The sequence below is a fragment of the Cheilinus undulatus genome, linkage group 19 (assembly GCF_018320785.1).
Source record: "Cheilinus undulatus linkage group 19, ASM1832078v1, whole genome shotgun sequence".
Classification (NCBI taxonomy): domain Eukaryota; kingdom Metazoa; phylum Chordata; class Actinopteri; order Labriformes; family Labridae; genus Cheilinus; species Cheilinus undulatus.
In genome coordinates, this window is record NC_054883.1 from 23,806,283 (window position 1) to 23,829,301 (window position 23,019).

The 23,019-nt window shown below is 40.8% G+C and overlaps 1 protein-coding gene across 3 annotated transcripts in view; it reads right to left on the bottom strand.

The window, feature by feature from the left end:
• The window catches only part of mpp7a (membrane palmitoylated protein 7a), a 242,472-nt gene that overhangs the window by 25,204 nt on the left and 194,249 nt on the right, over nt 1–23,019 (bottom strand). For all 3 annotated transcript variants that reach the window (XM_041814353.1, XM_041814354.1, XM_041814355.1), the window contains 2 exons: nt 10,577–10,747; nt 725–805 (listed from right to left, as the gene is read on the bottom strand). In XM_041814353.1, coding sequence (XP_041670287.1) covers nt 725–805; nt 10,577–10,747 — 252 coding nt within the window. The remainder of the gene's footprint in view (nt 1–724; nt 806–10,576; nt 10,748–23,019) is intronic.

Consider the following 23,019-nt stretch of genomic DNA (forward strand, 5'->3'; position numbering starts at 1 on the left):
TATGCTAAGGTTAATTTGGACGTCATGAAAGCAAACCTCAAGCACAATATTTTTCGTTTCAACAAGAGATGGAATCAAACTTCACTGATTAAAGCAAAAATAATGGTTGGATTTATATTTTTTATTTTTTTACTGCTGGCCTAGCACCAGAGCAGTTCTAGATTTCCCCCCTTTGCAGCCATGTTAAAAGTGTCTTAATGCTTGTTTCATGTCATGCAAATAAATTCAACAAGGCCAAAATATTAATTCTTTGCGTACTAAAATAGTGTTTATTCTCGTTTCCCACATAAATTCTGTTCTAATGAAAATGAATGTCCCAGCAGGGATTGATGAAGTATATCTAATTCTGGGACAGAGGTATTAATGAGTAGAGAACAAAAGCATGAACTGCAAATCTAAATTACACATTTTTAAGCTGAACAGTGCCATGTTTCGTCTCCTTTGCAGCAAAACAAAAAGAAGCTATTACTATTGTGTGTTTTCTCACAGTCCAGCTGGCTTTCTTAGAAGCAGATGTGAATGTTTAATGTCTGAACAGCCCAAGGTGTCTTCATATTCTTTGTAAGTTAGCCAGTGAAGAGAAGATACCAAACCATGCTCTGGAAAAAGGCTCACACAGACGAAAAGCATGTAATACCGCATAAATACACTTAGACGAGGCAGAAGGAAAGGATTAAAAGATAAAAAGTCTGACTGCTCTTAGAGGAATGTGCTAAGAACTTACGTGGGATGGTCACACTGAAGTGTTGGGGGTCTGAAATCAGCAGTTTCCTTTTCAGCTCGTTCAGGCCGACACCTGTGGGTCCTACAGAAAAACAAATAAGAAAACAATAGGATCAGTTATCTGACTTAAAAAGCTCAATTTAAAATATTTTAACACACAGTTATTCATTTTCAATAGTTAGAAATGTGCACGGTTAGTTATCTGAAGTGTCCCTTTAAATAGGCAAGCACATATCGGTCGTAACAAACACAAAAGGCATGGTAAATTTAGACCCTGACTAGGATTGCACATGAATAGATGATTATAATTTAAAAAACAAGTAGGTTTATGGTTACAGCAGAGTTGTAGAATTAGTTATATCATTTTTTTTTGTTTGTTTTGGATTGTTTTTCTGTCTCTATGTTGGTGTGCTGTCAGTTTTCCTCTGCTTCTAAAGTTCTAGAAAGTCAGTATAAGTTCTACATATTTCCTCTCCTGACTGTATTTCTACTGTTTTTTTTTTTTGAAAAGGAAAATGCGTCTCTGTTTTTGTTACATCACAATAAATCAATTTACCACAGGATGAGTTAAATTTCGTATTCTATTAAAACACAATCAACCCTGTGAAGGCAGAGATAATTGATTTAATATGACAAAGCAACAGAGAATCTACAGTTACAGCCACTTTTTAACCTGATACTCCCTCCATTTCAGCTGAAGCCTCTTTTAGTGTGACTACAGTATGGTGGAAAGGGAAAGAAGTCATGGAGATATTCCATCTTTTTAACAATCAGAAGAATTGACTTTTGAATTACAATAGCTGCTGCTCTACTAGGCTGATCATTCATGAAGAATTTTCAAAGACTTGGTAAAAATGCATCAAACTAAAAAAAATATTTAGTAGTGTTGTACTCAAGACCACACTATCTGAGACCAAGACAAGACCAAGACTATAAAAATCAATAAAAAAAAAAAACCATGACAAGGTTGAACAGTTAAAGAGCAATCTCTCTTCAATTGTAGTTTTTTTTTTAAATAAATTAACTAACTTCTTGTAAAAAAAATAAATCCTTGTATGTATTTAAAAGCCACTGACAAGTCTGGAATCATTTTAAATATCTGAAAATGAGATGTTTATCTAGATTTGTCAGGTGAATAAGGCCTAAAGTAAGTGTTCAGAGGTTTTACTGACTAGAAATAAGATGGACTAATGTCTGAGTTTTTGTAAGTGTTGCTATTTGTTGTTTTAGTAAATGCTACTTATTATCACATTAATGAGGTCAAAGAATAGCAGATCAGAGCTGGTCTCAACTGGTCTTGATGGAAAATTCAGAGTCCTGAGTGCAACTCTGAGACCGAGACAAGAGCGAGTAAAAATGCTTTCGGTTCGAGACAATACCAAGCAATTCAAAATGTGGTTTGGGACCGGTCTCAAGACCAAGACCATTCTCGAGTACTACAACACTAATGACAATGACTACATATTTGTTTTGTTATCCTGTCTTTGGTATGACTCAATTTTAAATATATAATTTATTCTGTAGTCCCCAATGAGTTACTAGAACTCAAAACACTGGAGGAAACTGATTATGTAAAAATGTGCACTTATACTCTCTGGAAAAAAACAGTATTTGTTTGATAAAAGGTACTTAGATATCTTTTAAGGCTTTTAATCAGAGAGAAGGAAAGTGGACAGAGCTGAGAAACTAGGATGAGAGAGTGGGGGTAAGACATTCAGGAAAGGAGCCATGGTTACCCTTTTAAAGTTAAACTGTAGAAACTTTCCTACACTTAAAAACTCTGTTTAAATTCAACTCAAAACAAGCAACACGTTCTTCATCCACTGCAATGTTCCCTTATGTCTTTTAATACATTTATGCCACTTAAGGAAGGACAACTGAAGTCACTACAAGTGACGTTAATGGAAAGGCGCACACAGAAACAGGAAGTCCTCTTCCATCATATTCAGCACACCATCCACCGTTTATTGTGGTTGCTACCCACAGGTGGGCCTTCTCAAACTGAGTCTGTAACTTCACTCATGGTGCAAAATGCCCAAAGGCATTCTGGGAAAACTCCAGAAGGAATGGTTGTCAAATAATTGCAAAAAATACCCAAAGTGATCGATAACTGTTTACTTAAAAACAAAAATGTGTTCAATCAACTCAAAGAAATAGAGCTGACATAGAGCTGGCCAATCTGGATTTTTATGTTAACACAATTAAATTTTTTTTTTACAACCTTCAACTGTTCAGTCTAACAGTGAAGGTAAATTCTATGAGCTACAATTACTTCAACTATTGGCCTGTTAATCAGTTTTATTCAATCTCATGCAATGAGAGACATTTCTGGTGCAAGATCAAATTACTCAAACTCAACTGGATGAAATTTTGTTATGTAATTAAAACATAGAAAACTGGCAAAAGTGGCCAAAAACAGTTAACATAAAAAAATGCTACAAAACTGTAGAAACAAATTATTTCAATGGTAAATGTAAATACTTACTATTTTCTTTTTTTTTTTTTTTTTTAAAGATTTATTTTTGGGCATTTTTGTGCCTTTATTAGATAGAGGAGGACAGTGGATAGAGTTGGAAACAGGGTCAAGAGTGGGGGAGAGACATGCGGTGGGGGGCCTCAGGCCGGATTCGAGCCCAGGCTGCCCGTGTACATGGAGAGCGCCTTTCACCACTAGGCCACCTGCTCCCCTACCTACTATTTTCTTAGAGTGTAATTATTGACTGCTTCTGAGACAAATGAAGGTCCAAAAGCTTTTATTTCAATAAAAATGCAACTGGTATACATACTGTGGTTTGCTTTTCATATAATAGCAGTTTTTATATACAATGAGGAAAATAGAATGTTTATGGAATTTTTAGCAGGGTTGCAATGCATAAGGTTGTAATCCCAAAGTTTTATTACCTGTAGTACTGGAATTGACGTTACACATGATCTCCTATCATTTACTGTTCTCTCTCTTTTAAAAAAAAATGTATTCATTGATTTGATTGTTTATTTGGTGCAGTGAAGCCATTCATTTTTGCATGTTTATAACTATTTTTTGTACCAGATACAGATGGAGGATTTATGTTATTCTATTTCAGAGTATCTAATTCTTGTTTTGTTTTTTTTTTTGTTTTTTTTTTTTGGATGTAGGGGTTCCAACAAATATTTAGAAAGTATTCAAAATAATTACTACATAAGTACAGAAAAACACAAAATTTGGGAGTCAAGAAGGCTGCGTGAAAGCAGACAAAATGCATAAATTGCAAGGAAAAAAAAAAGTTACTACCTTTAGATGCAGAGAAATCTGTACTTTCTTGAATCCAGGACCTTTGTTTATACTGATTTGACTTTAGTTAAAGTCTCTGAGTCTCCAGTCTCTCCTTTTTAAGTTTTCCGTCTGTGCATTCAAACATTCTCCAGTATTTTGGTGTTTTTGTTACCAGGGTGCTACAATCATCATAATTTGTACTGACACATATCAGCGTCTCCCCCTAAGTGGACAAGAAATCAGTCTTGCTGCTACAAGTGAATGGCTTTGTGTTTAATTTGTTGTAACCGCAGTTTTCCTCTGCAGAATGAGGACAGTTAGAGACAGCGCCTGATCTGAGCTGGAGATTCCTCGCATGCCTGGCGTTCTGGGCAGGCACTACTATCGCATCAGATCCTATTGGAAATTCGCTTCTCCAGGCAAATGTGTTTCGCAGGCCGCTCCTCTAAAACAAACGGACAATGAGTTCACTCAGCGGAGTGGATTAGATGGAAAGAGAGAGAGAGGGAGGAGAGAAATGTTAAAAAGACAGGCAGAAAAAGTGCCCCTGTTTCCTCTATCTGTGCTGTTCCTATGTTACACATGGTGTGAAGCAGGAAGGCTTAGGAGAGATCCACAACCTGATAACAAGGTGTGGACAACGAAGCTCTTTTAAGTTTAAGCTCTGAACACTGGCAGCCTTCGCACACAGACAAATTCACACCCCATGCTTTACCCTTGCTCCTGCGCACGGAAACACATGGTTTTGGGCCTTATGTGCCACTGCTGTAAGTGATAAAAGCTGTTTCCTTAGCACAGACCCTGCCGTGAATTTAAAAGAGAAGAAGAAAAATACAGAGAAATACCCGACCCAGTTTGGAGGGACGGCGTGAGCATTTTGTGGTTACCGTCTCATAAACAAGCACGAGTCCAGACAGCGATCAATCTTATCAAGGGGAGAGGGAGTTTTTCACCAAGGAAAACCTGGGGGTTCAGACTTTGGTTGATTTATTAAGATGAGGAAATGGAGCTCATTTTGAATTTGTTTCGGGAGCTTGGGAGGAATGCAGCAGCGCTGTTTGAACAAGGATGTGGACCAATGTTGTTGTAGGTGCTGAAGGTGGCAGAGCGTGCTAATAGAGGCTCTTTTATGAGCCCTATCACAGCCGTGCAGACAGTCCTCCCTGCAGGCCACGAACCTCCACACACGCTTGTTTGCTTGAAGCTGAGCGTGGATACTAGGGCCGGGGCACAGGGGACCAACGCTGCAGTTTATGCTACCTTTGGTTGGTCGTGCGGCCCCACTTCTGCACTCCCGTTAAAACGTTTTCACCTTGTACATCGCTCCCTTGCTTGCCACTTGTGATATCAATGATGCATGGCAGCAGGCCTTCATCAGAATACTTCAGGTGGTGATTAAAGTTTATTCCAGCTGTACCACTGCCTGCCAAGGAGGCCCAACAGGCACACCATCAGGCCTTTTACAAGCTAAATCACAGCCCTGTGGTCCTGTTCCTCCGTCTGACCCTAAACACGCCTCCTCTTTGTTCATTGTTTGTTTGCACAATGCCTCAATACAACAGAAACATTATAAATATAAATGCCAAAATATAAATTATAACTCCTTAACTTTTCTGCACTTAGCTGCAGTATTTACATCATGTTTATGCATTTCTCTCCCCCTCTATGTGTCTCCATCCCTCTCGCTGTTCTCCAGGTCTTTCGGAGTGCTGTGCCAGTAAAAGTGTCAGACTACATTACCCCACTCATTAGAGATGTTGCCTTTAATATTGCGAGCTTAATAACTTCCAGGCCAAGTGCAGAGCACATCACATATAGCCTGTGCAGAAAGGTCGAGGCCAGGCAAGGCCCTGGACCCCCGGAGCCTCGACCCTGCCTCAAAACCAAAGCATCCAGGGCGTATTACAGCACTGCTTACTGTGCTGGTTGTGCTGTTACCACATTTAAAGGATGACAGTGGTGTAGTGTGGTAACCACAGATCATTTACAACACACCGCTACTACACTTTCAACATGAGAGAGGGTTTTAAATAGAGATCCAATTTTATAAATTTGGATACCACATAAACATTCGCTAAGGCTTCAGAGTGTTTGAAATACATTCGGGCTCAACCCCAAACTAAAAACATTCAATTCATCAAACTCTGTCTGGAAGTTCAGTGTGTCAGGTTACAAGGAAATGTGGAAATCAGCACACCATTTGTCAAGTCAAATAATCAGATTTCTTTCAAAACCATCAGTGGTTCAGTCGAGCTATGCATGCAGAATGTTAAAATATATTTTTATTGGCTGTCTGAATTAAATTGTATAAAAACCCAGATAAGCATCTAGACCTGTCTTTGAAACAGATCTCAGACTCTGAGCTGCTCTGAAGGAGAGGTTGGCAGCAGGTCAGTCATTAGAGGGTACTGTAGACCTGTGAGTTCATATTTATGAAGCCTTTGGGTACTTAAAGATTTCTATGAGAGGGAGATACTCATGTTTTAGATCATTAAAAGTTTTCTTCTAATCCTTTTAAATTCAGGAGGTATGTAGAAAATAACAACATGGTTTATCGCCTCTGACATGGGATTTAATTGTTAGACAACAGGAGTCAAACAGAAGCCCCTTGGTTCTAAACTGGTGGATCAGGATCCAACAGTGGGCTGCAGATGAGTTACTGGAAAACATATGTGGCAAAATGTCTGTGATGCACTTCTATTTTGAAAGATAAATCTCTAGCTCTTTGTCCTTTTGTTCCATCATAAGTCCAAACTATCCCATTTCCATTAAAAACGTTTGGTTATGATTGAGAAATGTAAGAAATGTGGGTCACCATTTATCATTAGAAGGCAGTGCTGGGTCCTGATGCTGAAACAGATGAAAACCACTTCATTAGCCCATACCAGGCTACTATAGTCACAGTGTGTAGGTGAAGGCACCATACTGGATACAAATGGACACAGCAAAGCAAAACAACAACACATTATTTCATCAGTAACACTCGGTCATTCATGACAGCACCATGTCAGACTATGCAACTAAGATCTTGTTCCGTCTTGGCTGACTGCCTGGCCACACTACAAGAGTGATCCCTACTGCTCATCGTATGATGATGCCACCACTGTCTCTGCGACTGAGTGTGGGTTGGCAGGTTGTCGGGGTGGGGTGGGGTGGGGGTGTGTCAAAGAGTGTCAGTCACTCTACAACAGAAGCGCTCTATGTGATTGTAGCAGTCTTTTGCTCGTAAAAGGAAACCACAACAAACAAGAAACAATTATGGATTGGATTATGGATTACAATTATGGGTGTAACAAGAAGAGGACCACATGGATGGGATATTGTAAATAAAATAACATAAAACTTACACATTTGTTTTCCAGAGGGATTAAAAGTAGGGAATCTTGTAAATGATGATGCAAAGATAAGGAGCAAATATTCTCCTGTTGTTAAATGTCAGGATTCACGTCGTTATTGCCAGGTCACACTACAAGACCGTTTGTCGTTCCTGATGCTCTAAATCAGGTCAAAGTGTTGACAATGAGCTGCGACGTTGAAATTGGGTTAAAATCTGTCTGAACTAGTGTAGTCTGAGCTGGCTAGTTGAGATGGCCACTAGAGACAACACAAGTTTAAGGTTCAAGTGCTTTAAATTCAGTGTTTTAAAAAAGATGTTAGTTGAAAACTGTCTTTGGTTATAATAAAAATTTTGGTCACTGGTTGAAAATTGGCTGTGTAAATTCAGACCTTTGTTTACTACAAAAAACAAGTTGGAATTTAGATTTTGTTTTTTTAATAAAAGCTAATGGATGACACAGTCCTCTACTTTTCCCAACTTTACTGGCTTGTTTCAGTTCATACTGTACACTCCACTATAAGAACAATTTTGTTCTTTATTACCAGAGACATCCACATGAATCATTTATTGTTTATCGTCATTTCAGCAGACAGATTTGATGGTTAACAGCTCGTAACACAGAGTCTGCTTTTGTCTTTATCTGTCTGACTTTAAAGCACTTTTGCTTTGAGAACAGTTATAAATCTTCCAAAGTTATAAAAAAACTAAATAAGTACTCAGAATTGTTCATTTTTAAAGTGAAAAAAGACAGAGTATGTATGAAGCTAAGGGCGCTGGGGGAAAATTAAAGCCTGGACTTTAAAAAACATGTTTTTATGTATTAAATGAAGAGCAGACTCTATTTAAGGTAAGTGATTTCCTTAAAAAAAAAAAAAATAGAAAAAGAGCAGTTAGAGAAAAAAAGGCGTTGGATAGAAAAGATTTCTATTAAGAAAAATCAAGAAACTCCAGGGAGAGGTGCAGGAGAGAGTGGAGGCGGAGAAACATAAAGCAGATCTCGCCTTGGCCCTCCGCTTCGTTACGTGTGAAATTGTCCATAGGTTGTCCTCCAAATTATGGAAGTTAATTGAAAATATTTACATTAGCGTGACAGCAGGGAGAGGTTCTGTGTCCTTTTGGTGACATGCTGGCAGGAAAATGAGCTTGCTAATTAGCAGCAAGTCTGATGAAGTCCATGCCTTGGTGGTGTACTAACCAAGGCCTGGTCAATCAGGCTGGGAGCACACCTCTGCAGAGAGCATGCAAGAGGGAAAAATAAGACCTTGAGAGTATGTTGCCAGTGGTTTTCATTGCTCACAAATTATAAAAAATGCTGTTGGAAGATCTGAAATGAAAGGACTCAACACTTGAACAGACTTTTTAGTGCTCCTCCTTGATGAATGGAAACAGATTGGAAAGAGTCACTGAAAATTTCAGGAATGTTTTGTTCCATCTCTGAGCGGGACATTCTTCTCATTTTTTGAGTAACAAACCTAAAAAAGAAAAATGTGGAAAACCCTAGAAGTCATTGATGGCAGAGCAGGTCCTGAGAAAGATTTAAGGCTTGACTGTCACACCTGGATTAGTATATTGTTCCACCATTCATTGGCAAGGCTCTTCTTCCAACCACAAATACAGAAAAAGAAACCACTAAACTCATTTCAAGACCTTGGCGTGTTATAAAGCTCTTTGGAGGGATTTGTAACACTCCCTCCTTATGGCTGGTGTGAACAATTCCATCGAAAGAACGCTGAGAGTGAGGTGCTGTAAATGAAAGCATTAAATGTGACTGATGAATATGAAGTCTGTCGGTTTCTCTGGGTGCTAAAACTCTAAATGAAGGAGGCCCTGGATGACTGCATGAGAGTCCCACACGGGACATCTTTACTTGATTTGAGGGTCGTAGGAGAGTAAGTCAGGCCACCTGGTGCTTCTGGAGCTGCAGAGCTCTGAGTCACATAGTCATATCTGCAATCTTTATGTGTCGTTATGCTGGGAGGTGAGGGTTTTTATTAAAATCTCTGGTGCCAAGTTTAACAGCAAAACAAAGTGTGAGGTAAGAAGGAACACAAGAGCTTCAAGACTTAGTGGTTTCCCAATGAGGGTTTTCTCTAACAGGTTGCATCAAATTTCTAAATAAGGATGGTGACATTCCTATCACCAGAGTCAATGCATCCGTGAATGCCATTTTTACAATGGCAGTGCCCACTTTCAATGCAAAACCAACATGCATCAGCTGTTCTTTAAAGTACAAAATTTTGGAGTGCTTCTGTGGGAATTTGTACCCATTCAATCTGCAGAGAATTTATTAAGACGGGCACTGATGTTGGACCAGGAGGCCTGGCTCACACTCCATTCAAGTTCATCCCAAAGGGGCTGAGGTCGGGGCTCTGTACGGGTCAGTCATGTTCTTCCACACAGACTTCATCAAACCATGTCAAGTTCTGATAAAACTGGCGCTTTAGCAGCATCCAAGCTAAGCTCTTCCTCCATAACTGCACCAGCTCTTGCTGCTGCTTGTTTACATCACGACTCTGCTGCGCCTGAAAGTACTGCCCCTTGTCGCTGATTGGTCCTGTCACTTTCTAACCGGGCCCAAACGGTTCAGATGGGAGCTTTGCAAGATGGATTTGCCAGTGAGAAACAAGGTGTATCCATCTGCTTTGCAAGTTAAAATGCTTCCACTTTCTCATATAATATCACTTACAGCTGACTGTGAAATATTCAGCCAGGATGATATTTCACAAACTGTCTTTTTGCAAAGGTGCATCCATCACAGCACAATGCACACTTTCCCTCTAGCTTACGATAATACCTGAAGGTAGTTGCCAAAGCCACTTCTGGTATGATCAGCATTAATGCTCAGCGACTTCTGGGTCAAAGTCCATCGTGAAAACTGTGGGGCAATACGGCTAGTCCAGATCAAGTCAAATTTAGGCGAGTAAATTGATCTCAAACCCCAATGTCTTGGTTTGTTAATCCAACTTGGAGGAAATTTTGTGTGATTTCAATCAAACCATCGTGTTTACATGCATTTTAAAAGTCCAGTTGTTACTAACTGCATGAGAATGCACCAACTGTAACAAAAGAAGTTTTTCATTGATTTGCTTCACAAAGTGAAAACACAATTTCTGTGATTTGGTCAGTTTGGATGTGACATTCAATCTTATATTGCTTTAATGAAACCAAACAAAGATACTACCATGTTACAAACTATCTTTAACATATGGTCCTAAACTTTGGACAGATCATCTCTGGTTTAATGGTCACAGCTCTCCACTTACCTACAAGGACCACCAGCCTGTGTTTCGCTCCCGTCTGCCTGCGGTACGGTGCCACCTCCTCGTACGTGGGCACATCAGCCATGTCGTACATTTCGCTCTTCTTGCACTCATACATAGACTTGTTGGTCTTCTTGTCCCTCCTGCTGAGACGGAAGCTTCTTCTGAACCCAGCTGAAGGTTGGGATGAAACGACAGGAGAAGAGAGAGGACAGAAATAAAACAAAAATAAATGTTTGTGTCAGTACGTGCGTCTGGGGTGTCTGAATTCAGACACAACCCTATGCACACATAAGCCTGCAGCTGTGCTCCCCAATTTATGATCGCTTCGGTGTCTTGGCAAACACCTCCACTGCTCCATGTCCAATACCTCATATTGCATTGTGCAGCTCGTTTTTATGACAGCTATCTGTGCTGTAGGTGAGAGAAGAACAGAGCAACACTCAGCCAACAGTTTCCCTGGAAATCACACTCAAACACTTGACTCACATTTTCCCCTAGTGACATGTCAGGGATTTAAAATCTCGTCTTTTGAGCACACACAAATCTCATGCAGGCTGCAGCGAGGTTTTAAAGGTTTCTGATTGGTGTAGGCATTACTTAATGTTTTCTCATCAGCAATATTTCATCTTTAATCAACGTAAGAATGACTCACACAGGATTTTAAAAAATATATTATTGCTTTTATTCTCTGATCTCTCAGGCTGCTGGGACTTTGTTGTGTAAAAGATGAGGTACGAAAACAGGATCTATGAAAGGACCAAAGCTCTTGGCTGAGTTTTTTTTTGGTGGCTTATTTTTTAGTTTGACATATTTAGGAACTTTTTTGTCTAAAACTGTTTGATACTTTGCTCTGCTTGGACATGAAGCAACTTAAACTACTAAAGTTAACATTTCATACATTCAAGGGTAGGTATGATAATCTTAGGCATCAGTTTAACCCCTTAATATATTTTATTTATAATTCATGTATATACAGTCCTTTCATAAGGTATTTAGACCCCTTCAGTTTTCCAATTTCATTATGTTTCAGCCTGATGCCACAGTTGTTTAAATTCCTTTATCTCTCTTTAATCACACTCCATATCCCATCATGACAAAGGGAAAACTGAACACACTTATCAAAAATAAAAAAAAGAACTATATCATTGACATCAGTTTTCAGAGCCTTTACTCAGTACTTAGTTGAAGCACCTTTTGTAGCAGTTATAGCTTTTGAACACGACGCAACGAACTTTGCACACCAGGATTGGGGGACTTTCTGCCATTCTTCTTTGCAAATCCTCTCAAGCTCAGTTAGGTTGGTCTCTCTAGGAGCTGTTGTTGTCACTAAGCCACTCCTGTGTTGTCTTGGCTGTGTGCGTAGGGTCATTGTCATGTTGGAAGCCTGAGATCCTGAGCGCTGTGGAACAGGTTTTCCTAGAGGATATCTCTACTCCATTTATCTTTCCCTCAATCCTGCCCAGTCTCCCACTCCCTGCTGTTGAGAAACATCCCCACACCATGATGCTGCCACCACCATGCTTCACTGTCAGGATGGTATTAGGCAGGTGATGAGTGACCCACGTTTATCATTTAGAATTGAGGCAAAACAGTTCAGTCCTGGTTTCATCAGACCAGAGAATCTTGTTTCTCACAGTCTGAGTCCCTCAGGTTCTTTTTTGCAAACCCCAATTTGCTCGGTTTGGCAGGGTGACCAGCCCTTGGAAGAGTCCTGGTTGGTCCAAACTTCTTCCATCTGAGAACTATGGAGGCCACTGTGCTCTTGGGAACCTTCGTTGCTGCAGAGTTTTTGTGGCCTTGCCCAGATCTGTGCCTGTCAACAATCCTGTTTCTGAGCTCTGCAGGCAGTTCCTTTGACCTCATGGCTTGGTTTTTGCTCTGATATAATTGTTGGCAGTATGGTCTTCCGAATCATGTCCAATCAATCCCAGTAACTTTGTCATTATGGGGTAGTGAGTGTAGATTAATGAGCATAAAATGAACTTAAATGACTGTAGCATCAGGCTGAAACATAACAAAACAGAAAAAAGTGAAGGGGGTCTGAAAACTTCCTGAATGCTCTGTATATTTGAGGGTCATTTGGTGTTTGGCTGTTTCTAAAGACACAGGTAGTGTCTAATCCACTCTACAAAAGCGGTTTTCAACTGGTCCAGCCATGAGATCCAAATCTTAAAACATTCTTTAACTAAATTTGATGTAAAATTTTGCAGTTTGGACCTTAGATGGGCCAAAAAATGACTGAACAAAGAGAGTGGCCAAAACTTTAGGAGGAGATGCTTGCAAACATTTTATTTCATTCAATTTTTGCATCCACCATAACAGGATAAATAACAAGAGATCTCAAGAAACTCCTTGTTCAGTAAAACAGAGTAAAGAAAACATGGATGCATGTCTGCCAGCGGCTGCATTCGAAATATTTTGCCCGCTGACAACAGCCCCAGATCCCGAGCCACCAGTTGAGAGCCATTGCTTTACAACAGCTGTCTCGGCTGACTGTTTCATGGTGATCATCACATCCTCTCACTGTCACAAAGGCTTCCTGATGTTTTGTTCAAAGAGCGTCTACGCCCTGATGTGATCATCTCAAGGAGTATCAAAGAGGGACGTTTATCCCTAATTAAAGGAGCAGGGTTTAATTTTTCTGATACAGATGTGGCCTGAACCTCAGAGGGGGTAAATCTGCAGAACACAGGATATCTAATATTCTATTTCTGATTATGGTCATGGCTTCTCTTTCATTATTCCAGTTTTTAATCAGTGATAAATTAGCTCATGATGCAATATGCCCCAGTAAGACGACTGCATGGAAATTATGGACTGAGAGAGGAATCAGCCGTGATACCCGCCCCTTAATACTTTCCACAACACAAACCACTGTAAGGCTGTGCAGACAAAGAAGTCTGCACTCTTCTCAGCCTGTTCTTTGTGAATATACGTTGAAATGAAACACGCTATAAGTCATTATATGTTTTTGCATGAGCTTAGTGAATGCGAATGAGCGTACACACGTGCCGGAGAAATAAATCTAATGTTACATCAAACATTTAGGGCACACTTTGTTCCACTGCGGGCAGCTTGTGGCTTATGTTGTCTGTGCCATTTCTCCTGTGGTAAATCCACTCATTCAGCACCCCCCCCCCCCCCCCCTTCTCTGCCCCCACTGAGGGAGTATGAGCGTCTGCCTCACAGTGGAAAACACACCGCTCATCTGCATTTCTCCTGTAAAGACATCAAACTGTAACCGAAACCCACCAGGGCTGACATCATTACAATAAACATGAAAAGCATAAGGTAATGATATTCTATTGAAAGTGAGCAGACTGTTGTTGAAAAGTTCAAACCTTAAAACCACTTTGGTCCGTCATTTATCACAATGTAAACACACTACTGGCTAATTAGGCTTTAAGTAACACAAGTAAAGTCATTAATTTTGTCTGTCAAAGGGTATGACAGGCTGCCTTCTCCTTGGCTCAGGCCAAGGCCAACATCCACGAGTTTCCATAGGGTAGGCAGGTGTACAAGAGTTCATTAGGAGGCTCCGCAGCTCATATAAATAACTGTCAGCTAAAAGGAGTCCATAGTTAACAATCATCCCTCTAGATCTTTCAATCTTTTCTCAACAGCTCAATCTAAATAGGTGGAAGAATTCCCCTGCCCAAACCTGAGTGTCAGAATTCCTCACCAATACTTCAATGGTAGCATGAAAAGCTGCTGCAGTACTCATCCTTTTTTAGTTTAAAACAATGTTTGGTTTGGACCTCTGCAGATAATTTGGCTCCTGTGAAAGACGATAAGTGAAGGAATCCTGACCCAGAAACGGCCTCTCTTTCTGAATGGTGTTGGAGGACTGCTGATTTGAACAAGAATCTTCTTTTTCCAGTTTAACTGACAAATGTAAGGTTCTTTGTTAGCTCTGTAAGGTCATTACTGGTTGAGTGATTTATTACATAAAGTAATCTCTTTGCTGCTGTTAGTTATACATCCATGGTTACCAGCAATGGCCATGACCAATAAGAGCCATAATCTACTCTACCAGAGACCATCTCAGGTGGAAGTATGGTATAAAACTATGCCTTACTGCAAAAAGACTTGATTTCCATTGAAACAAGTGTATTTTTCTCTTTGGTAATGCATTGCTGCATTTGTTATATTGCAGGCATTTTTAACAGAGATTTCAAGATGTCTATGTAAAGGTTCTTATTCATCTAGGTCATGGTTAACAAAATCTTCATAAAAAGGGCAGCTAGACCGGATTTATGTTCTTGAAGACACATTCTTTCCTCCAAAAGGCTTCTTCAGTTTCAAAATGACTGGGGCTAGAGCTGGAACTTAAAGCCTCCGTCAAGCATCCACATGCTAATGATCTGCATGGTCACCTGAGAGTCGTTGGCAGAGTCATTGACCTGAGGATGTGTCCTCTTCAGGTTTGCCAGGGCTTCATTTTAAGGGGCGGCTTGTAAAAATGGTCTATCAGGTTAGCACTGCCATAGTATTTGAATGATGGAGGGTGTCAATGGGTAAATTCATGCCTGAGCCAGGAGATGTCCAAAAACATCCTCTCTGCCAAGAGAGTTCCATAATTACGTCCTGCTGCCCCAATAGAGCATAATGGAGAGAGAGATAGGGTCTGTTATGCAGCCCCTTGTATTATTTTTATTTTCATATTTAGCAATAAAACTCAATAATCAGCAGAAAATCAACTTTAAGGTCACAGAGGTGCTGAACATTATGATTCTATTTGTTGAGCCATGTTCTGAGTCAAATATAGGTCTAAAATAATTTGCTAGTCTGCACAGTCAGTCCAGAAAGTTCACACTGGTATCGGCCGATACCCAACACCTTGGTATCAGAATCGCTACCAGGAAAGAAAAAATGGTATAGGAACATCTCTAATAACTTGCATTAAAACACGCTTAAGATGTGATTTTTGAAAACACAATATTCTGGCTGAATATTGGTTAGCGGCAAGGAAGAAGCTAGTAGAAAGCATAACCCAGCCATATGATAACCTTACAAAGCAGATGGATTTGCCCATTTCCGTGTTTCTCACTGGCGAACCCATCTTGCAAAGCTCCCATCTGAACAGTTTGGGCCCATTTAGAAAGTGACAGGACCAATCAGCGATGAGGGGCAGTACTTTCGGGCGCGGCAGAGTTGTGGCGTATGCAAGCAGCGAGAAGAAGCTGTTGCATTTATGGTGGAAGAGATTAGCATGGATGCTGCTAAAACCTAAGTTTTATCAGAACTTGATGACATGTCTTTGTTAAAACAAGAACAAAGAACAGCACTGAGTTGTTTTCTTTTCAAAAACGACAAAAGTTGTGTACTGACATGTCTACAGCCACGTTTTGTGTTATGCAGTTCTCTATGGAGTTTAGTCCTCGGAAGGGGCGCACCTCAGTAGCAGTCACGTGTTTTGTTGCTCAGATTGGCCCGTAAAGATCTTGACATAGCTATACAGACTTGAGAGATTAGGGATTTACAGTACTTTTAGTACTTAAATATTCACACAACAGGCTGTCTGCATTACAGTTCCAGCAAAAATCATGAAACAGTGAAAAGAATCAGGAGTGAAAGTACATAACATCCAGCTAATGATGCTACCTGGTCTGCTGGCTCTGGTTGGTTATTGTGGGTGTTCTGTTGGAGACATTTTGACCTGGAATCGTAAATATCAAACATGTTTAATAGTAATAATTTAAGGTCTGAGAGGATACAACATGATTTGGAGCAGTAAAATAATTGTTTTGACACCACACACTTGAAGACTATTCAGAGGAATAATTGTTTGTGAAGACTCTCCACTTCGGACACACCCCCACGGTCATCGGGGGAGGGAAATCTGGCCTAAAATATGTCATAAAACTCTGTAGTGTGTGGCCAGCCTTAGGTAATGAAAAAAGTCCAGTAGGTGGACAGGATAACAACTGATCCGATCCAGAGTAAAGGAATGATTCCAGTCATCTTCCAATGATGAAATCTGCCTATTTGCAGGCAACATGTTTACCAAAAGATGATCCAAGCTCAGGGCTGACTAGTGGAAAAGGAATGTCTGAAATATGTGGCACAGAGATCCAATACCTGTCAATAATTTGAAAAATTTTATTTGTTGACAGTAGTTCTGATTTCTCTGGAATAAAAGCAGAGTAACGGCAGCATCCTGGTGTGTTTTTATGTCTCTTTGGGTTGAATTTTCCTTGCTATAGTCTCACTCACGCACCTCCTAATGGTGTGCACCAGGCTGTGACTGGGTCACTGCCAGAACTGCAACTAAATACTGCACGAACACACACAGTCCTCTCCTCACACACTCAGCCGCTCTGATTCAAAGACCTTTCAACAGAACAGAAACATGAACATAGTGAAGGAAAAAGAGATGAGCATATTTAACACAAGTGTAAATACAAGCTGTGACTGTGCACACACAGACACACACAGTTGCTTGGAAGTCTCCAGCAGCTCTGCAAGCCCATTTTCCAGTGTGATAATATCTAACAGCCACGTAGGAAATTCAGCATATGCTGAAAGAAAGCAACCCGAGGGCTCTCCAGACTCATACTGCCCACTCGGACACATCCTGTGAACCCTCACCTGTACAGGAAACGTCTCCGACTGTAAAACAGAGAGAAAGTCCAGTGAAGTCAAACAAATGTCCATAAAAAATAACAGATGAGTCAGAAAACATAAGTCCTGCATCTGCCAATGGGTGTCTGAAATAGGAGAAGCCTGAGAGCAACACAAGCATCAGGTCTTCCAGACATCACGCGTAGGCGATCGGTAAGATGACAGCACAGAGGAGAATAAAAAATGACTGCCATTTTCCTTCCAATCAAGTTTCATTTGTTCATAGAGGGAGTGCAGTGAAGCTGAGAGGGAAAGGCTCATAGTGAAACCACCTGTTGTGAGGCCCTGATGCTTTGAAGGCCCGTGGTCTAACTACAGGAGACTGTGCTGACAGCTCCAGTGCCATCCCGGCTCTCCCATCAGGGGCCCTCTCTCCTCTGGACTAATGGAGACGACATCCATGGAATTAACCAGCCATGGCAGCTGGGGATTAAGGGAGCCTTTCGCTCTCGACTCCATGCAGCACGCTGCGGTTTAACGCTGTAACACTTAGTCCCGTTCGTGGGCACCGAATGTGGGAAGCATTACCAGCTTGCTCTCCTGGCATCGTTCTGTGTGCCCATTACTGGCTTGGTGGGAAGGGATGAGGAAGATTCATGGAAGGCTGCTTAAGGGGTGGAGGACTCTTTCCACACTGTCAGCCATTATTATCCAAGTAAGAGGAAGAGGAGCACTGCTGCTTAGGGATGAAGATACAGCAGACTGGAGGAGACCTGAGGATTGCTTTGCTAGTCTGCTGTGTACCACTGGTCTGCTGTGCTTGCATGTTGCAGAAATGTATGCTGAACTTTGGAGGCAAAACATACTTGGATTCTTCTGCCATGTACCAAAGGCCAACATTCCTCCATGAATGCCTCCAGAGGATGAGGAAGGTATTTCTGAGAGGAAAGGAGTCAGAGGACGAAAGGACAGGGATTTAGAGAGTAATGCAAAGGTTAGAAAGCTGAGAGGAATCAGGACATAGGGATGGACGATAAAGGATTGTTCTCCGATATACAGGTATTAATGCCGATATTCAAATGTAGTTCAGACCTTAAGCTGAAGTCCTTAAAACACAATTTAAAGTCTGAGGATACACACAAAAAAAATTCCACATTTTGCACTGCAAACTATCAAAAATGACAGGCATGTGCAATTTCTTGGTACCCAAAACCAGGACCAAATTGTGTGATTTAATGAACTGTTTCAGACAAAGAAGTTTTTTGCCCAGATTTGATAATTTCTTGAACATTTAAAGCCTCTATCCTATCAATGTGCCCTATGGTGATACATCATAACACATCTTATAGGATGCATTAGGTGATCCTAAACAGTTTAATTATTAAGAAGCAGAATAACGCTTTTTGTCAAGGAAGATCTTTGTATGGGCTGCAGGAATCTTTAAATGGCCAAGCTGGTAGCCCAGACGTTAGAGGACTGGACTAGTTTTACAAGCCACAACTCATCCACCAGGAAATCTGAGCATCAAACACTGACTTCTGGAGAGTATTTATGAAACAATTTGTGGAGAAATTCAGTTGAAAATACAAAATTATTGATTATCAATAAAAAAAAAAAAACAGAAATTTCATATCAAACCCAAATCAGATGACAAAGGTCTGTTTTCTAATTTTACACTGTTGGTCCAGCCTAAAACTCTACTAGCGTATCTGGTCATATAGTCAATATTTACAGCTGATAAAGGCAGATTTTTATAGCCAAAACACTGGAAATCTTCATATCTGCCAACATGGATATCATGCTGATAATAGCATGCATACCTATTGGGTTGGTATAGCAAAGTAATAGGGTAAATATTTTAATAGGTGGAGGACAGATGAATTTGGGCGGGGGATGTCAGAATCTGGTTAGAAGAGGACCCAGAGGGATAGAAATAAAATCTGGCAAAGGACCAGAGAGTTATAGAAAGAAATCTGTAAAGATCTTGAAGGAAAAGAAGAGGAATCAGGAAGGAAGATGAATTTAAAAAGATATAGAATCTGAAGAATAAGGACAGGAGATGAATCAGGGAAGGAACAGAGGACAACAGAGGAAACTAATGGGGAGAAGAATTTGGAAATAAATGAAAGGATGACGAAGTAGCAAAGGAGAATCATGAAGACATGACCTTCAAATGCTCTCCCCATAATACTGCTAACAGGCATCTGTGAAAATGATCATGGTACTGTAGTAAAGATTGCTCCATGGCTTATCTTAGAGTATCTGATTTTTCAAATCTTTCTGGAAAAGATAACAATCCAACATACATACATTACCCAACCAGGGCCATTAATAATTCACATTTTCAATTACAGCCAAGATGATGTATTTCACTCCTCCATTAATAACACAGTAAAAGCAAAGGGTTCACATCGTGGGTGTGATATTTGAAATCCTTACGTGTAGCAGTCTACGCCGTGGTGAACTCATTAAGAGTGTTATCTGGGGAGAAAGTGCTCTGGGAGTAGTTTCCACAGCCCCTGCACTAAGCACTTGGAAAGTGGTACCCAACCCAAGTGTTACCGGCTTCAAGACTGGAATTGAGCTCTGGCTGCAACAAGTCCATTTGTGTCGAGGAGCATTTGTTTTTCCTCTCTGTTTTATCCCACAGCTCATTGGGCTTGGGAATATCTTCCCTCAAAATGATGCCTGATGCTCTGGGTGTTGACAAAAAAAAAAAAAAAACAGCTGATTTATACAGAAGTACTTTGGCCTCTGATAAAGTCCTTCAACTGGCCAAATGAGATCCCTGATGTCAGAAAAGTACAGAGAATAAATGTTGTCTGATGTTGAGACAGCTCTTCCACAAACCATAGTCAAGAAACAGAACTACAATCTGATAGTCAGAGAACTCAGAGAGCCAGACAGTGAAAATTCAAGGGGGGGTTCAGTTTATCCTTGAATCAGACTGTTCTGAAGTATTCTATATGGATATATGGACAAAAGTATTTGGCCACACCTCTTAATTCAGATGTTTCAATCGGCTCTGTTGATGGGTTGTTCTGAAGATCTTAATGATTTCAAATGTGGTACTGTGATGGATTCCACCATTGCAATAAGATGGTTAGAGAAGTTTCATCACTGCTGGATATTCCTCAGTTGACAGTAAGTGATATAATTAGAATGTAGAAGAGCGTAGGAACAACAATAATTATTCAGCTAAGAAGTGGAAGACCACGTAAAATCACAGAGTGGGGTAATGGTGTGTAAAGGTCGCCAACACTCTGCTGTTTCTATAACTGAAGAATTCTGAACTTCTGCTGTCATTAATGTTAGATTAAAATGTATGCAGGGGAAGCTTTAAGCTTTATTTCCATGGCTGAGCAACTGCATGCAAGCCTCACATCATCAAGTCCAATGCCAAGTGTGAGATGGAGTGGGATGCAGTGGAAACGTATTCTGTGGAGTGGCGAGTCAAGCTTCTTTAGATGGGTGAGTCTGGGTTTGACGAATGCTGGGAGAATGTTACCTTCCTGGCTGCATTGTTCCAACTGTGAAGTTTGGTGGAGGAGGGATCATAGTATGGGTCTGTTTTTCAGCGTTTGGGCTAGGTCCCTTATCTCCAGTTAAGGACAATCTCAATGCTTCAGCATACCAGGACAATTTGGACAATGCTATGCTTCCAAAGGTGTGGCAACAGTTTGGGGAAGGCCCTTTTCTGTTCCAACATGATTGTGCTCCAGTGCACAAAGCAAGGACTGTAAAGACATGGTTCGGTGTAAACTTCACTGGCCCACACAGAGCCCTGACCTCACCCTCATGGAGCACGTTTGGGATAAACTCGAACGGAGATTGTGACCCAGGCCTTCTTGTCCAACATCTGTGCCCGACCTCAGAAATGCCCTGCAGAATGAATGGGCACAAATTCCCACAGAAACACTCCAAAATCTTGTGGAAAGCCTTCCAAGAAGAGTGAAGGCTGTTATAGCTGCAGAAGGGGGCCAACTCCATAGTATAGTACATGTATTTGAATGCAATGTCATTACCTATACCTGAAATACCTGAAAACATAATGCCTGGCCTCTTGCCTATTGCTGGTGCAGATGCATAAAAATCCATGTCTATTTTCCAACCCAAACAGCTGTAATGGTTGGTGAATAGTGCTGATAAGCCTTCCTGTCAAGTCTGTGCACGTACCTGCTCTGATGCTATGCAAATGTTGGATAACCATCAAAATGAGAATCATTTCAATCTTATAAGTGAACGTTTGGACATAACCGGTGGAAAACTTTGTATCAGCTCCAGGTCTTCGACAGCTATTGAACCTGAAGGAAGATGAACTCATCCCATTTTGGAAATGGAGCGTTTTAATTCAGTTTATAACACTTTTCCATTCTTTCCTCAACATGGCCATAATTGGATTTTGGGGGCTAATGGATATTCCAGCCCTTGAACTGATTGGAGCTTTCGTGCTTGCCCTCAGTCCATCCATCCATTGAAAAGTGGTCGACTTTGACAACTTCTTTCTGATTTGCCTCCATGCATCACCTTTCATTCATACAGATTCCCTGGTTGTGACTCAAGGTGAGTAAAAAGGATTCAGTGACTTAAAATAGTATCTATTTCTGGTTCTGATTGGCTTGTAGATTTCTTTGGGCGAAGGACCTTACAGACGTTGCATCACTGAGAAAGGCATGTAGGGAAAACAAACCAAAAGCTAAGGACAACAACCGCCATCCCCCTCCCACCGCCTCATTTATTTCCCCATGCAACCTCAGTAGCATTGCAAAAGCATCTGTAAGTTCTAGTATTTCAAGCTTTTTGGGACAGGCCAACTCTAAATCATACAACCACATCCAACAGGCTGAAAAGCCATGCAGCAAGTACTCTCATAGAGAAGATGTTATTATAACTCACATTTTTTTCCCCCTTTCTCCTCTTGAGGTTCTCTCATTTCAGTTAAACCTCGTTCTGGGCTGCTGGAGTCGAGAAATGCTGCTAACCCGCTAGTGCTGGATGTTGTTTGGGCACCGGAGAGGTAGAAGAAAGACTGAGGTCAGTGACCTCATGGTGGAGGCAGGGTGACAGTAAGGGCAAGCCTGAAGGGCACAAAGAGGAGTGGAAAAAAAGGGGCTGGTGTTTGGCATACTTAGGCCTTCAGGACTGACCCTGATTGGGCTTGGCAGACGTAGCTCAAACTCAGTATTTATAAACTCGCGTGTGCTCTGGAAATCCTGTGAAATCTGGAATTTAGATGTAACAGTAAGCACACAGCTCTGAGGCGGGTTCACCTCTTCACCTTAACAACTGAATTTAAACAGAATAATGCAAAAATGTTCAAAGAAAGAGAGCAGATAAAGAAACTGAAATACAGCATAAAACAGAGAATTTATGTATAAGCCCGCTAGAGCAGTCTGTGGTCCTCCAGAGGAACCATACCTTATGATTTGTCAGTAAAATGACAGTTGTAATAAAAACATGATGGGGAACATTTCTGTATAAGACAGAGAATTGGAAGCAGCTCTTTGGAAAGGGTGCAGGAACCAAAATGGGCCATGGTGATTGTCTGACCGAGACCACATCAGTGAGAGCGGCCTTCTGCCGGACCTCCAGAACAAAGCGTGGAGAACAAGTCGTCCTTTTAACCCAAATTTATCCAGAACGCCTGTTCTCAGAGATGTCTTCAGACCCACAGCAGAGGCAGAACAGGATAAATACTACATTCTGCAAATCCATGACATGATCTGCCAGTGCACTCATTCTGTCAGCGAGCAACAGAAATAGCCCAGTGTGGCTAGTTTACCACTACAGAACGACTCTTTGTGTTTGTACATGGGGGAATCAGTTTCACCAAAATCACTGGGCTTGTAAGTGATATGCCGAGAACAATAGCACAAAAT